This window comes from Patagioenas fasciata, chromosome 2 (assembly GCF_037038585.1).
Source record: "Patagioenas fasciata isolate bPatFas1 chromosome 2, bPatFas1.hap1, whole genome shotgun sequence".
Lineage (NCBI taxonomy): Eukaryota > Metazoa > Chordata > Aves > Columbiformes > Columbidae > Patagioenas > Patagioenas fasciata.
Genome location: NC_092521.1, coordinates 154,069,585 through 154,084,935, shown reverse-complemented (window position 1 = coordinate 154,084,935; position 15,351 = coordinate 154,069,585). Strand labels below are relative to the sequence as shown.

General features: G+C 41.1%; 1 protein-coding gene across 4 annotated transcripts in view; it reads left to right on the top strand.

The window, feature by feature from the left end:
- The window catches only part of NRP1 (neuropilin 1), a 116,210-nt gene that overhangs the window by 91,574 nt on the left and 9,285 nt on the right, over positions 1-15,351 (top strand). For 2 of the 4 annotated variants that reach the window (XM_065830826.2, XM_065830825.2), the window contains exons 12-14: positions 2,673-2,756; positions 5,728-5,787; positions 12,938-13,075. In XM_065830826.2, coding sequence (XP_065686898.1) covers positions 2,673-2,756; positions 5,728-5,787; positions 12,938-13,075 — 282 coding nt within the window. Of the gene's footprint in view, positions 1-2,672; positions 2,778-5,727; positions 5,788-12,937; positions 13,076-15,351 lie in introns of all 4 variants that reach the window. The other 2 variants (XM_065830824.2, XM_065830823.2) reach the window with 1 other exon arrangement.

The window sequence follows — 15,351 nt, the reverse complement described above, 5'->3', positions numbered from 1 at the left end:
CTATTCCCTTAAGCAGCCTTATGATTATACTTTCGAGAAGCACAGAGCTATTAGGACATAATAAAGACAGGAACTTATGTTTTGTGTTACCATGATACAACCCTGGAAGAGATGTTTTCTGGGAATGCAGAAGGATCTTTACACTAAATACAGCAATTATGTCGCTTGCTCCATCAAAGGATGTGAAAGTCACACCAGACAGTATGGTGGGCAATGATTACTTGGCTGGACAGGCTCTGTGCTGTTCCTTTTGGGGGGCAGAGGTTCCTCACAAAGCTTTAATTTTGAAAGACTATGTAGGAGATGAAAGCCCAGGAAAAGCAAAGTTTAGACTTTATCCTTGGACTGTGACATGAATTTAAGCTTTGATTCTTATTACATAAACAATTATTATTTAACTTTGTAGATAACTACAGATAACACTACATGAATTTCACAGTTTCATCTGTTGGATGATGGTCTAGTGGTGTGGCTCATAAACCACACAGGTTAACAATACACAGAGTAATGAACCATGTTATTCAGAGTTTCATATGATACCTTGTATAGAAGTAGCTGAACAGGCTCCCAAGATGAATGGAACCGACTGCTCTGCCTCTGTTTCTTTCTCACCATTTCTCCCCCAAGGCGGAAGAGTGGGAGGCATTTGCTGTGAGAACTGAGGAGTTCTGTGTTGTTTTTTTAGTGAAGGCCAGCTTGAATAAGTGTACTTTTTGCTTGGCCCGGAAAGTGGGGAGGTTGGAAATACTTCTTAGTTCCTGCAGGAAGTCCTCCTTTCCTGTGGGAATACTTAGTTCATGCAGACTATTGTGCTACTAGCTCAGAAAAAAGATAAAACCCAGCACCTGCCTCATGTAAACCCATCACCTGCGGGCAAAGTCCTTCAGCCATGGGGCTCCTGTAGCCACCTAGTCATCAAGAAGTGAATCTGTAGACCACCTTACAAGAACACATTCCTCAGTGAGATGGAGGAGCCAAAGAGAAGACTGACCAGGCAAAATGCCTCTGCTTTTAGGAAAACTGCAGCAGCAAGTATAATTTTTCCCTGCAACACATGTACTTGCATTTGTTTTCCTGCTATGGTGTATTTTTGAAGGACGCTCACCAGTAGGTTACCCACAGACAGGTAAGGTCAATTCCCATTTACCTGTGGGAGAAGCATAATAGGACAACTTTGTGGTATAACTGTATCTTAAGGAGCGAGCTGAATGAAGAGATGTCACTTGAGATTTACTAAACAGGAAAGAAGGTGAGATGAGAAAAGCAGCATGGAGATAGGCACAGAAAGGAGTAAAAATCAGTTCTCCAGCAGTAATGAGCAAGGGGAAGTTTTGTGTGCTCAAAGCATCCCAGGGGGTGCTTATATGAAATGGTGGCAGAGATGTAGGCAAGCTTGAGGCTACACAGGGGCATGAAGATCAAGACAAGAAACTTGATGTAGAAAGCTAGAGAGAGCTCCCAGAGGGGCTTTTTAAGTGATGTGAGGAATAGACGTTCTGCATAATTCATAACAGGTATAGAACTGTTTCTTTTGCTAGGGCTAGATTGTACCTGTAAAGTGTAGGTCAGGGTCCTGAAGAGCCATGTTTCATCCCAGAGTATAGCTACTTCAGAAACTACTATCCCTCCTGGCATTCTCAGGCCAAGAAGTCAGTGCATGAGATCTTATGTGACTAGTGGGCTCTGGGAGCAGTAGAAGGATAAAGAACAACCTGGTGCATATTGCAGAGCTTATAATGAGACCAAAACATTTTTAATGAAAATAACAGTGGATGAGAACAGGCAAAAGCCTGGATCACATTCCCAGAGTAGTTATCTCAAGCCAGGGAACTATACGTGCAGCACAAAACATGAACCTGAACATAACACCAAGTACCTGTATTCTGATTTTCCAGATGTGGTATGTTTTGCAGATACTGGAGTATAGATACATTTTCTGGCACTTTGCACAGATCTCAAGCTTTTAACTAATAACAAAGGTTGGACTTTTACTGGTTATGCAGCAGCTACCGGAAAGCAATTACCAATGAGAAACAGGCAGGTGGCCGGGAGGGCTACCATCACCAATGTCTTATTTATAACTTCAACAAAAACAAAAGAAACTCCTTCCAGATCTCCTCATTGAGCACAAAGTGATTCTACATCACACTGGCTTCCTGCTACTGTTACCAGGACTCTTCTCAGACATTTCCTCTCTTACATGTGCTCTGCAAACAGGTTTCTTCAGTAATATGTGGTGGGTGCTTGAGAATTACCACCTTGAGCATGCACCTCTCCTGCTCCTCTGTGCAGATCCACTCAGAGGCACTTTGGCCTGCAATGAAATGATGGGGTTTCTAGCCCTCGACACGTCTCCTGTTCTGCCTTGCCAGGCTTTCAGTCTTTGTTGGTAGGAACAGCAAACACTCATCAGTCAGTGAACAGGCAGGATGGGGCTTTGCAGCCCAACCCTGCTCAGCTCTTGAGCTCCGGTACAGCAGCGTGCCTTGGCACAAGGAGGCACAACAGGTACGTCCCATTGCAATGAAATACTAATTAACCTTCCAAGTAGAGTTACTTCATTCCTCAGATACAATACATGAGGGCAGCATAGGGCGCTCATCAAAATATTACTGCAAATTGCATGCTGATTCTCCATCACGTTTTAACTGAACAACTGGGTTTTGTTTCAGCTCCTACGGCCGTCCCTACCGTTTCCGAAGGCAAACCCGTGGATGAGTGTGATGATGACCAGGCAAACTGTCACAGTGGCACAGGTGATGACTACCAACTGACAGGTGCAGAAACCATCCTCATTCCATTGCAGCTTCGTTGTAGCTCATATCCATCACCAGTTACCAGCTAAACATGTGCACTGATTTAATCACTCAACATAAATGGACATTGGTATGCAGTTCGCATTGTCAGTGCTGTCATAACACAGGCATCTGCCTTTTACATAGGACAATACTTTTGATTGTTTTCTCAGCTATGCAATTTTTGAAGCAAATAATAGTGACTAGCTGGAAAAGAGGGCATTTTATTTAGCAGAAATTGTGTCTAATCAAATGTCCTAATCAAACTTTTTCTTATTAAGAAAAAAAACCGGACAAACCTTTTGAGGGCTATTATCTTAGACTGAAGAACTCAAAATTAAATATTGTTTAGATTCAAGATATATATGTGCTTCCATACCTAAAATTTAGCATAGGACTCAGATCTCAGCCCCCAACTCTTCGCAGACAGAAACAAAGCAGATTTGTTTCATCAAAACATATTCATACTGCCAGATATACTTCCATGAGCTTACCCACCAACACTGCATTACAGCCATGGAGTAGCTGATGTTCTCCAAGCTGCCATCGCTAGCAGAAAGATAGGAGGGAGAGACATAACATAGTCTGTTTCTGGAACAGAGGAAGCTTGCTAGTTTTCATATTTTCCCACTTTTGCACAAAACCACTGTCCTGAGAGAGCTGACACTGCACCACTACATTTTTGATCTCTTCTTGGATGTTACTTGCTCCTCAAAGCTCTGCATCTGTTTGATGAGATCTTCCTGTAGTAGATCTATACATCTACAGTAACTGAGCCTGTTTTTGGACACAGTGGCATCACGGCTCCCTGGTGTGCTTATCTAATAAATGTTTATTGCTTCTTATATCCATGATATAAAATAATATTAAAATCTGGCAATAACTGTCCAAGATGACATTGGGAAACCTTAGGTAAGAGATTGGCTTTTTGGAAGCAGCCAAGTAGAACATCTGACAGCAGCTATTAATACAAGTGAAAGTGTAGTTTCAGCATCAAACCCTTCCTGAGCTTTGCCAATGTCTCCTGTAAATGCATGTTGCAAACCATGAATTGAAAAACAATTCTTGAGTAGAAAAGGCACCGCACGGTCACTGTCACTGCTTTTCAAATCAGTGTCCCAGATGAATCTTATTCTTTTTGAAAACAGCCATGCAGGGAGTCTGACAAAATAGTCTGTATTGTGTTAAGGTAGCTCAGAAAGCTTTCAGTGTTACTAAACATTGTAATTTATTTATTTTTCTGAAAGAAAAGCACCAGGTCAGGAAATGCTGAGGCTTCCTGTAAAACCTTACACTGAGGGCTGGCTCGCAAAGCCCAATAGATAGAGACATATCTCACATAGATGGAGGCTGCATGAGGGGAAGGAGACAGATCTATTCCTGTTCACTCATAGTCTTTGCACTTCAGGGATCTCAGGACTGCATCCCACGTGTCCCTTAGGGAAAGCTTATTGAGCAGAAGAAATTCCCTCTGGCAATTTTTGCAGGTGTGCTTAGGGAGTAGTTTATAATCTCTAAAACAAGGGAACTGCCACCAGCCTTCCTAAGCACTGGCTCATTTGGGGAGCTGAAGTGATTTCAGCAATAAAATTGAAAATAACTACATTGCCTTTTTACGAAAGTGAAGACGTGAGTATGATTTATTACTCCTAGAAACCCTGAGCAGTGCATACCCAGTTCTTCTGGACACTGTAGAAACACTGCATTGTGCGCATGATGTTACACATGACACTAAAATCCACAGATATGATTTTACCAATAATTTCATTGTAAACATTCTTGTCTTCCTCCAAAATGCATTGAAGGAAAGTATGCAAATCTCATGGCCCATTATGGGTAGCAGGGCAGCACAGAGGGGGTTTCATCAGTGCCTTACCCTCTTTAATGCACTCCCCATGCGAGCATAGTGCCTGCACTCTCATGGGTACGACTGTTAGAGCCACTTCCCTGATAGCACTTGCACATCTGTGAGTATCACAGTGAAGCCTCCCTTGCAATTAACTGTAATTGTGCTGTAGGCCAGACTCCTTCCCACTCTATTGGGACCCCATACAGAGCTACTCTATTTGTGTGGCTTATAGCATTTCCCGTCAGATCATTCTCACAAACATAAAGCTGATATAGCTTGGGCATTCATTCTCATTGGAAGTCATCATAGTCATCCTTTCTATAATGCTTTAAGCACTTGCTTGCTAGAGGAAAGAGAAACCATTGACTGGTAATCAGCACCCCACTGAGCATTTATAATTGTGCTAATTTGCTTTTTGTTTCCTTTATCAATATGAGGCTTACTTTAAAAAGTCAAGTATTTTAAAAATATCAATTAGTGAGCTCAGGAGAGGGCCATGACCCCGCTCACCTCTTGTTCATCCGCTTAAAGTAGAAGACAAAGGGCAAGTCCTTAATTCCTCCTGCTCTTTGAGACAGACCTGAAACTTGCCTTAGACTGTAGCCTAAAGCCAGGCAATTCCCATGCACCTCCCGTGAGCTGGTCTCACAAGGCAGCTGCAAAACAACCCAGAGGGAGGACCCAGCCTGGCAGGGGCTGGAGGACCTCACGTCCCTGATGTGCACAAACTGGTGACTGCTAGGAGGTGCTATGGACATCAGGCACTAACTTCCCGTGTGTTTGGAGCAAATCGGTGTCTATAAAACAAGGACAGCCACAGGGCTGTGGTGAGGATTGATTAGCTGATGTTTGCAAGGACTCCAAAGATATACAGCTTTATTTAATTATGAGGTTTTATTTTCTTATTTGATAAAGGAAACCAGTTCTCTAATGTCATATTTTCCTGCTTAAGCTCACATACTCAGTTACCTACAGGTCTAATAAAAATGGTGATATTTCAGATTTATATGTAGCATATTCCTAATGACTGCTGTGTCCTTTGTTGTATCCCATGTATCATGATATGCATTATTTCTTTTCCAGGTGGTACTACCGTGCTGAATACAGAAAAGCCAACAGTAATAGACAATACATTACAACCAGGTAAAAATTATATATCCATATATTTTCTTATCAGAAACATAATAAATTCCATAACCAAATTTCATACCAGAGACAAAATAATGAATTGCAGCACTTCCTGACTTCCCATTCCCTAAAAGTCTCTGAAGTAAAGAAGCATCTGGTCTCTCAGCACTGTACAGTAAATATTTTATTCCTTTCATCCACATGTAGACACAGCAAAGAACAAGATTTCCTTCTGCATCAGCAAATGCCAAATGCTGACAAAATTAAGCTAACTTAATCACACAGTGCACTCTGTTTAAATGTGGCACGTCAGTGACACAAAGCGTGTTTTCAAACTCTGGGAAAACAAAAACAAAGCCACAAGGCTCACTCACTCTTTATACCCATGCTTTTACAAAGCTAAAACAAGTAAAGTTTGCCAGTTTTCTCCACCAGGGAGCTGGCAGAATTGCAATATTGTTTTTTATCAAGTTTTCTCAAAATGGGGTTACATAAACTGCTACCATAAACTTGAAAAGGGAAAAAACAAGTTATTACTGGCAGCAGGTCCTTTTACTTAATCAATACAATAACTAGCAGCTTTTAAAATCTTTAGTTTACTGCTTCCACAGTTTTCATACCATTTTTTAATATCCTGTACAATTTACTGGGAGTGCGGGAAATTATAGATTTGGGCAGAAAACCCAAACTCCAAAAACCGTGAGCCTCAGTTTGAAATCCTTTGCACTAATAATTCTAGAGCAGGAAAGAGGTCAGTTTTCAGTTACTCCCATTTCCTCCATTAATGTACAGTCAGGCACAGTCTTGCAAGTGATTTATTAATGGGGTGGGTAAGTGTTTATCATTGTTTCCTCAAGCGTGTGATACAATTCGCTCTTGCCTCAAGTAAAAGAAAGGACTAATAATGCAAAAGTTTCCTAAAGGACACTGATGATGTTGAGCTGATTAAGAGATAAAGCTGACTTATCTCAGACGTTGTTCCCAGTCTCAGCCTCTGTGTTCTGATATTGCAGAGGCAAAGGCTTTTACTCCCCTCAAAATTTGTCTCTGGGGTCATTCAGTTGGCTTGGTCAGCATATGCTATTCTTAGCTCTGCCCTGCTTTATGAGCAGAGGGAGGCTGTGGAGTATCGGAGCGATGCGAACACGATGGCAGGCTGGCCCGCCTTCGATCTTTTGAGGTCCCTGACATTCTGTGATTTTGTGATTTGCGGGACACATCACACTGCAGTTCCCCAGTCCACACTGGGCTGGAGGGCTACTGGAGATGGTGGATGCAAAGGAAAAAAGGATACTGTGCTGAGGTTTTAGAGTAAAACCTTTCAATTTTTATGTCTGAAATGATCTTTTAGCTTTCTATTTTGCTGAAATGAGGGATTTTTTTACAGATTTTTTTTCTTACCTTTAAACGAATTTCAAATTCATAAAGTGCCTCTGAGCAATGTGGTTTTCCTCCCTCCTCTCCAGTGCCAGTTGTGTTTACAGGTAGTGTTTAATCCCCTTTGCTCGGGTGGGAATCTCCAGTAAAAAATTGACTGTTTCTGCCAGAGATTAAGATATCCTCATTTTCTCTCTTTCCTCCTGAACCACCTTTGCTTACTCTGTGATGAGCCAAGTGTTTTTTCTCTGCTAAAAGAGTTTCTGAGGTTCCCTTCAGAGCATGCCATTCCCTGCATTGTGCTGGTAGGAACTGTTTCCTTCCGGGGAATAAGGGACGAGTTCACATCCCAAACTCCAGGCTCCCACATGGCAGCACATTACAAAGATCATAGATAGAGATCAGTCAGATGCTAATAAATAAGAATAAGGTTTCCAGAATCTCCAGTTTAAGACATAAAGGCTTCCAGCTGCTTCATAAGCCCTCACTGAAAACCAGTCAGAAAATTCCCAAAAAGGGGCAGATAGAAATTCCCCTCAACATGGGGAAGCCCCTCCTGATATGAAGGTGGTTTAAGAATTTCCTTCTGCTAAAGGGGCACACTGGACCCGGGAGGCACGATGAAGCACATTGAAGCGAGGAGCCATGCAGCTGGGAACGAGAGTCTGCCATGGTAGCCACAAATCATGTAGTTTAAACTGGTCTTGAAGTTACAGAGCTGCTCAGGGGCCCCCTGGCCCTCAGCTGGCGGAGTATCAGGGAATCAGTGCACTCCAGCACTTTCAGCTATTTTTAAGCTGAACAAGGTATGAATTTAGCACACCAAGGCCTTCAGCTTCAGCCTTAATTCCATCTAAGGGCTGGTTTACCTTAAGATGCTAATACAGCTTGAGGTAAATGGTGAACTCCAAGCCATCGAGCTATTCCAGATCAGTCGCAGGACGCAGGCTCCAGCAGGTAGCCCTGCACCAGGACAGCACTGGCCACAGCAGCTCGTGCCCTGTTGATTTGGGACAGAGATCCACCAGCCCTCTCAGTGCCAGCACCTGCTGCAGCACAGGTACTTCTGCAAGAGGTGCTGGTACCATGTATTGCTGTACTCCTGCCTGCATTCCAGCCTGCAAATATCCCTAATCTTGTTATCCGAGACTAACATGTCTGTGTGTGTCAAAGCCTGAGATTATCCTATTCGGACCAGCTTTCATACACTACGGAAACAGTTAAGAGCAAATAACTGGAAAGCCTCCATGTATAAACAAGCTTTCCATCAAGGAGACTTTTACAGTTCATTTCAAGAGGAACGATTTGTGAGAAAATAACAAAGAATCATGATTTCAAACTACTAAAATGTTTAAAGGTTTGGATTTTTTTTAAGAGAGGATCTACTTTCTTCCTCAAACTTAAAAAGATACCTTCAACAAATCTACCTGTCAAGGTAAATACCTTTCATGCCTTAGTCCTAAGACTCACCAACATCAAGTCTTTTTGAACACATCTTTTTCATTCCAGAGGACTATTTGAAATGCTTGACTCCTAGCTATTTACATACAGAGTAAGCTGTTCATTTACATTATGTGCTCTCAGTGTGTAAGCTCAGTCCTTTGTAAAGCAGACTCTTCAAGAAGTATACTGTTTTTCACATATAACAGCTATTTCAGAAAAATATAATAAAGAAATCCTGAGGTCAAAATCTATGCTGAGAAATCATTTAAAAGTAGAATAAGTCTGATTCTCATTTATAGTGGGACAACTTTGCATCCATAAATGGATATTAAAGCAGTTAAATTATCATTTACTATCATTTAAGGTAATTCTGTGCTGCCAGCATAAGTGGTATAAAAAGGTGAAATGCAAATACGAATCAGACCCAATATACTACTTTGAAGTGGTCCAAATTATGTTTGTAATTTTCCATTTTAATGTTGATTTACCCTTTGGCAAGAGCATCCTATAGAGAATTTTCATAGCTTCTTCAATGCCATCATGCTCCTTCTTGCCGGTTGTTGGAGGAGTTATAAAAACATGTCAAAGTCTGTGGGCCATGAAAGATTAATGGACTTGCAAGAAACTCACTCAACTAGATTTTCAAATTACTTTCTTGTTCGTATGCAGTAATGGTTCCAGCTGTGAGCAAGATGTGGTCAAGAAGTACAGCTGTTGGTTATTCTTTGAGAGGATAAATCTGTTTTAATTCAGTATCACGTACCCTACATTCTGAAAAAGGCATATGGGATTTCGTCACACCTCCCTCTCAGATTCTCATCTGAACTGCTGCTATTTGGTTACATAATAGCTGATTTTCTTCATCCTCTCCACACATACAAACCTGGAGATCAATCACCCATTGGCAAGAGAATTATCTCAGCATGGGAATGGGTCAGTGCTGCAGAGGAAGCCCACCAAAAACTACTCAGCCCTACTTTCCTTCCTTCCACCAGAGCTGCCCAGCTACAGTTCAAGGACAAAGAGGACAGATTGCCTGTATCTTACTGTGAGCTACTGTATCAGCCCCCTGGGACCTTTAATAGAAGTGTTGAATTATTCTGTCTTCTGCTGGAGCAGATCCATTGTCCATACAGCTAATGAACCTATCCTGATGCTACGAGTGTCTATTATTAATTGGCTATCAGGTCTATTTTTTCTTTTTATGGGTCCCTGGGAGAAGCATTGGAAGAGACATAAGAATAGACAATAAGAGATAGCATATTTAAGGAGCCAATAAAATAAGAGCACTCTGAAATGCTTTGCCTTTGACCTTCAATCCCATTGCTGTGATTGTCTAAGGAATGTATTAACACAATTGCTTTTGAAAAAACAACTGGAATGTAGCAAGAAATAGCTAACTGAGAGCAGGTCACTGGTCAAATCTTTCCCAATTTCAGGGGATTCTCATTAACCTCTTCATGGAAAATAAGTTCATTTTTATGATACACCATACCATCTGTGAGACCAAAGCCAAGGAACATAGGCATAGCCAAAGCATATCAGACTTAGGCTCTTTGCCAATTTCCAGGACTATATATTTCAAATGAAAGCGCAAGGAATTCTTTATCAGGTGGTGCTGTGAAATTTAGTTCTGCTTTGAAACTTTGATTAGAGATCTCAGTGTTCAGAGCTGGTTCCAGTCCATGAAGCAAAAGGCTTTTGTCACCCCCTGCACTTTAGAATTAACAATTAAATTCTGGATATTTTCCTTATCCACTTCAGCATCTAGTTCTCTTTGAATTCTGTTCCACCTTAACAGCATTCAAGGGAAACAAGTCTTGCTCACATCACATGAGAATTTTTTTCCTTTGATCCACGTTGAACTTCACTGGATATCTGAGTTCTCAGGCTATGCAATGGAGAAAACAGAATAATCTTCCTTCTCTGTATTCCTCACCCATTTACATACTTCTCCTGTGTCTTCTGCTATTTATTTTTATTCAGAGTTGAACAATACCAGTCCTTTCAATCTCTTTGTGCTCTCTGCTCATTTATGCTGTGTGATATCTTCAGATTGATGTGATCTATCTACCACTGTTCTCTTTTCTTGTGGCTTGAATACCACACAGGCTATCACTAGCTTCGCACGGTATAATCCTTCTGGATTAATAAGATTAATTTTGTTTTACGTTTTCTGATACCTTTTCTAAAGTTCTGTTTCATGGCTCTGATGTCAAAGTCATGCAATATAGCTCTCCCTAGGCCTCCTTGACAGTGAAAAGCTATTTTTCACAAACTGAAAAACCTTTAATTCATTTCAATGTCACTCAGTTTCTTTAAAAACTGCCCTTGATTTTCAGATGTCCCCTTTTGGGCAAGATGTCTTTGATCACGGCCCCATTACCTAGAAAAAGAAAAAAAACATATACTGAAGAAAGAAACATAATGGATTGCCTTTCTGTACCCACATGTGCACAGGCTGATTCCTGCTTCTTTGGCATTTTGAGCCCAAAGAGAGATCTTTCACCACGATCCGCCCCTTTCCTGGAAAGAGTTAGGATCCTCCAGGAAACGTGTTTTCTCCACATTGAATTCCTGTGCCAGACATTATCTGTTTAATTCATTTATTCCCACTTAGGATTCTGTATTCGTGACAATGTGGAGCAGACCCCTCTGGAGGCCAGTGGGAGGGAGGGGGGAAGCAGGCGGGATGGGGCAGATGAAAGGAAGGAGCAAAGAACGAAGAGATGCTGCAGCACCGCCGTGGTTCTGACAGGCAGAGGAGAGGGGCATGAGCTGCCATACACTCTCTGCTGCAAGAAGGAAATTTTCTAGGGGCCAGGGGGGAGAGGGCACAGTGGCTGCAATGTAGGAATCCACCGAGTTGAGTTAAAACTGTGTCTTGGAGCAAGGACTTGTCAAGCAAGGACACAGCAGGCAAAGAGAGGATGATAGATGAACACTTTTTATATCCATTCTGTCTCAACCTACTCACCTGGGGTTTTCTCGGTGTTGATAAAATGATTATTCTAGTTTACTGTTCCATTAAAACCTGGATTGTGAGTTCAAAAGCATTTCCAGCCTTTCCTGGGCAGCTCACTACATGGAGGAGGTCTTTGCCTCTTCAGACTGGAAGAACTCCACCTCAAAGGTCTGGCCAGCCACAGGTCCCAACACACTTCCCATATTTATCCATATTTTCCCACAATAAACAAAACATTCTAGCAGCTGCATTATCTTTCCTGGCTTTTTGTTATACATATATAATGGGCAAGAAAGCAAAAGAACACAATTCTTCCCCCAGAGCTGATACTGATGGGAGCACAGAGTCCTTTGTTCTTAGTTCATACTTGCACAAAGCATCTCATTAAAGTAAACCTAAGTTATTCCTTTAATAAGGCATGAGTCATGCCTGAGAAAAGACTTCAGGATTTGGTCACATTACTGTGGGAAGGGTATTGCTCTACTGGGAGTTCTCATTGCTCAAGGTGAGGTAAAGGTTCATACCAGTGGGGTAGGAACCAAAAGCTCAAAAGATTTCAAACTGCTTCTGAAAATAAGAAATGCAAGGGATTTATATGCTATCTTTGTATAATCTTTCCATTCAAATTCCAAGTTCAATAGAAGAAAATAAGCTACTATGTATTAAACCTTTGGGCAGAATTGAAGAGAAGCTGAAAACAAGATATGATCTCATCCTGACCATAATACCAGACTTCCCTTGTTTTACATGGAGCTTGTTTTGAAGCTTATTTTGAGTTCATTTGGCAATCAGCCACATTTGTCCCTTTTCCATCTCAATTTATCCATTTCAATGCTGCCATCTTGTGGATCCACTGAAATGTCTGGAAGATGCTGAAATAAGTTCCTTACTGAAGCCACACACTATACATTTCACCAGAAATTCTTTCCTGCCAAGGACATTCCATTTGTGTTTCTGCCCTTTCTTTCTTTTTTGTCCAAATCTTATTGTGAGCTGTGGCAAAACGTTGGACAGTGATGGTACAAATAGATATTACCAACCATCAAATAGATCTGATAAGCAAGCCAGAGCTTTCTCTTTGAGTCATATATGTTACAACACAGTTATCAGCTAATGTGGGCAAATCAGAAGCATTAATCTAACCACAAAAAATCCCAAAATATGGGTCATAAAGAGACAAGAAACAACCACACCACTTATTAGAAACAGTCATTTTTCATCTGTTTCCCAGCAGGACTGCTCTTGCTATGGCTTTTCAGATTTTCAATCAGGAATCATTCTGTTAATGGTCAAATGCACGCATTTGGTTTTGAAGTACCAAATCTGAATTACACAATCAATAATCACATTTTGTCCCTTCTTTTTCCTCTTTGCCTGCAGAGCTGCCACTCTACAACTTCAACTGTGCCTTTGGCTGGGGATCCCAAAAGACTCTGTGCCACTGGGAGCACGACAACCAGGTGGACTTAAAGTGGGCAATCCTGACCAGCAAAACTGGGCCAATTCAAGACCACACAGGTAAACATGAGTTCATGATTTAGCCATTTTACATGGGAAGAGGTTATTCTTTTTAATACTAACATGCATGCCAAAACCAGAGGAGAGTATATGATACTTAAAACCTGTAGAGTCACAAAGATGACTCTCCAGGCAACCTAACCTGTTAGATGTAGTCACAACTAACTATAATTGTCCTTTCTGTTGGGAAATAAAGATCATTTATTGTCAGGAGTTGCAGATAGTCTCTTCTCCTGTCTTGCCTTTGGATAACCATAATCTGGGGTAGAAAAGAATTCTGAATGGTCAAATATTCTGGAAATATCACTTACCAAGTGATTCAGTCATAAACAAACCACACATTGTTCCTGTTTGTAGTTACAGGGACTGCCCACCACAGAAAGGTGTTGTAAGTGAGACTTCCCAGATGAATGTATTTTCATGCCCTTCTCCTCTCCAGCAGGAGTTGGAGATCATAGCCATGCCTCTGCTCACACACAGTTTTACCAGAAATATCACCCTGGGAAATTGATTGGTTGGTTTTGTAGTATTTAACTCATGGCTCTGCATAATTAGGCAATAAATATGCTGCTGGGTAGTGGAGAAGGGCAGGCTCTGTGTGACCTGCACAGCCTCTCGCTTTAGCGTTCTCTCCTGCATACGTGCAGATTAATCAAATGTGTTGAGATGAATCCGCCTTCCCACTTCTGCAACCCCTTTGCCTAATGAGAATGACAAGGAAATTAGACAAAATTGGACTTTTTAAAATCTGAGACACTTTCAATTGAATCTTAAGACAAGTACAGTAGTTTCAGAAAAAAAAAAAAAAAAACTTATAATACTTTGACTATAAATGGCATTGTACAAATAAATGGCATCAAATTAACTAAATGTAGTTAGCTGAAGTGAAGGCTGTAATGGTGGAAAAATTGATGTAAAGTGAAATGGCTCGGTAGGATCTGACATTGAAAAGAGGTTAAAAGCTATGTTAGCCAGAGACTGACAAAACCTAAAAGGCATGCATAAGTAAAGCTCTAATTAAGACAATGAAGACAGAGTTCCTGACCCAGCACTGCAATAATACTCTCGAAATGAGAGCTATCTGCACTTTGACACCAAGGATTATAGAGAGACCGAACCTGTCTTCAGTCAGGAGAAGAAGAAATTATATTCTTCAAATGAGATTTTGTTGTTTCCTCTGGGCCCTGCTAGTGCAGAAGACTTATTTGTTCCATTAGCTGTAGCTTTAGTAAGTCTTAGAGGCAGCCACTTCTGCTCCTTACTGCACTTTCAATATTTTCGAAAATTTTCCTTCAACTCTAAGGTCACCTTTACCTGCCACGTTTGCCGTTCACCTGCCCGCAGGTACAGAATGAGTGGTGTGAACACAGACCATGAGCAGCCTGAGTGGCACTGACATCCCAACCAAGCCCCTCAGTGCCACCACTACACAGCAAGGCCGCTCTATATATTGGGAGAACTGCAACAAGCAACTCCCAGGCACATCCTGCTCTCAGCTGCGCATGTATAAAGCTGAACAAACTCCACAAAAGTTATCTTCAACAGTAATTCCTTTAAGACAGCAGGATACGCTGTATGACATTTCAAATTATTCATAATGCGATTAAATCTGGACAGAGTAAGGTCCTCCAACTGAGACAGCCATCCTAATGCTGGGATTATTTTCCTTTTTTCCTCCTTTTGGATTTCCCTATCACGATTCTTTGATGAGATTTGCACATGTTGTGCTGCACAAAAGAAAAGTTGGAAAGAATACATAGGCACAAGCACTCCTGCTGAAGAAGCTGAACAAGATGTTACTGCAGGAAGATAGAAAAAAATAAAAATAAAAAAAGCCTAAATTTTTTTGGCAATTTAACATCATCTTCCCCTAGGAAATTTTCTCAAAGACCAGATACTTCTACATGCCTAGTGACCAGGATATCTCTGACTGCCCACAGAAAATCCAAACAAAAGTGTCCTTGTTTCATGTTCTCATGTCAGAAGAAAATTCCTCTTTCTCATACACTAGAGCCACTTCTTCCAGCCACTGGGTTTAACCCACTCCTCTTTGTTCCTGTCTCACCTTTTATTAACCTTGTCCTTCATATTCTACCCAGAGTAGCAATGCTCATCCTAATTATTTCATTGTGTTGGACTATACCATTACAGTCCAGCAAGTCTCAATTATACATTATTTCAAATTAAATTCAAGAATATTGTGTATAAGCAAAGACCAATTACAACAAAACACCACCCTTCCAAAACATCTTCTTTTGCCTCTTTTTTACTTTTCT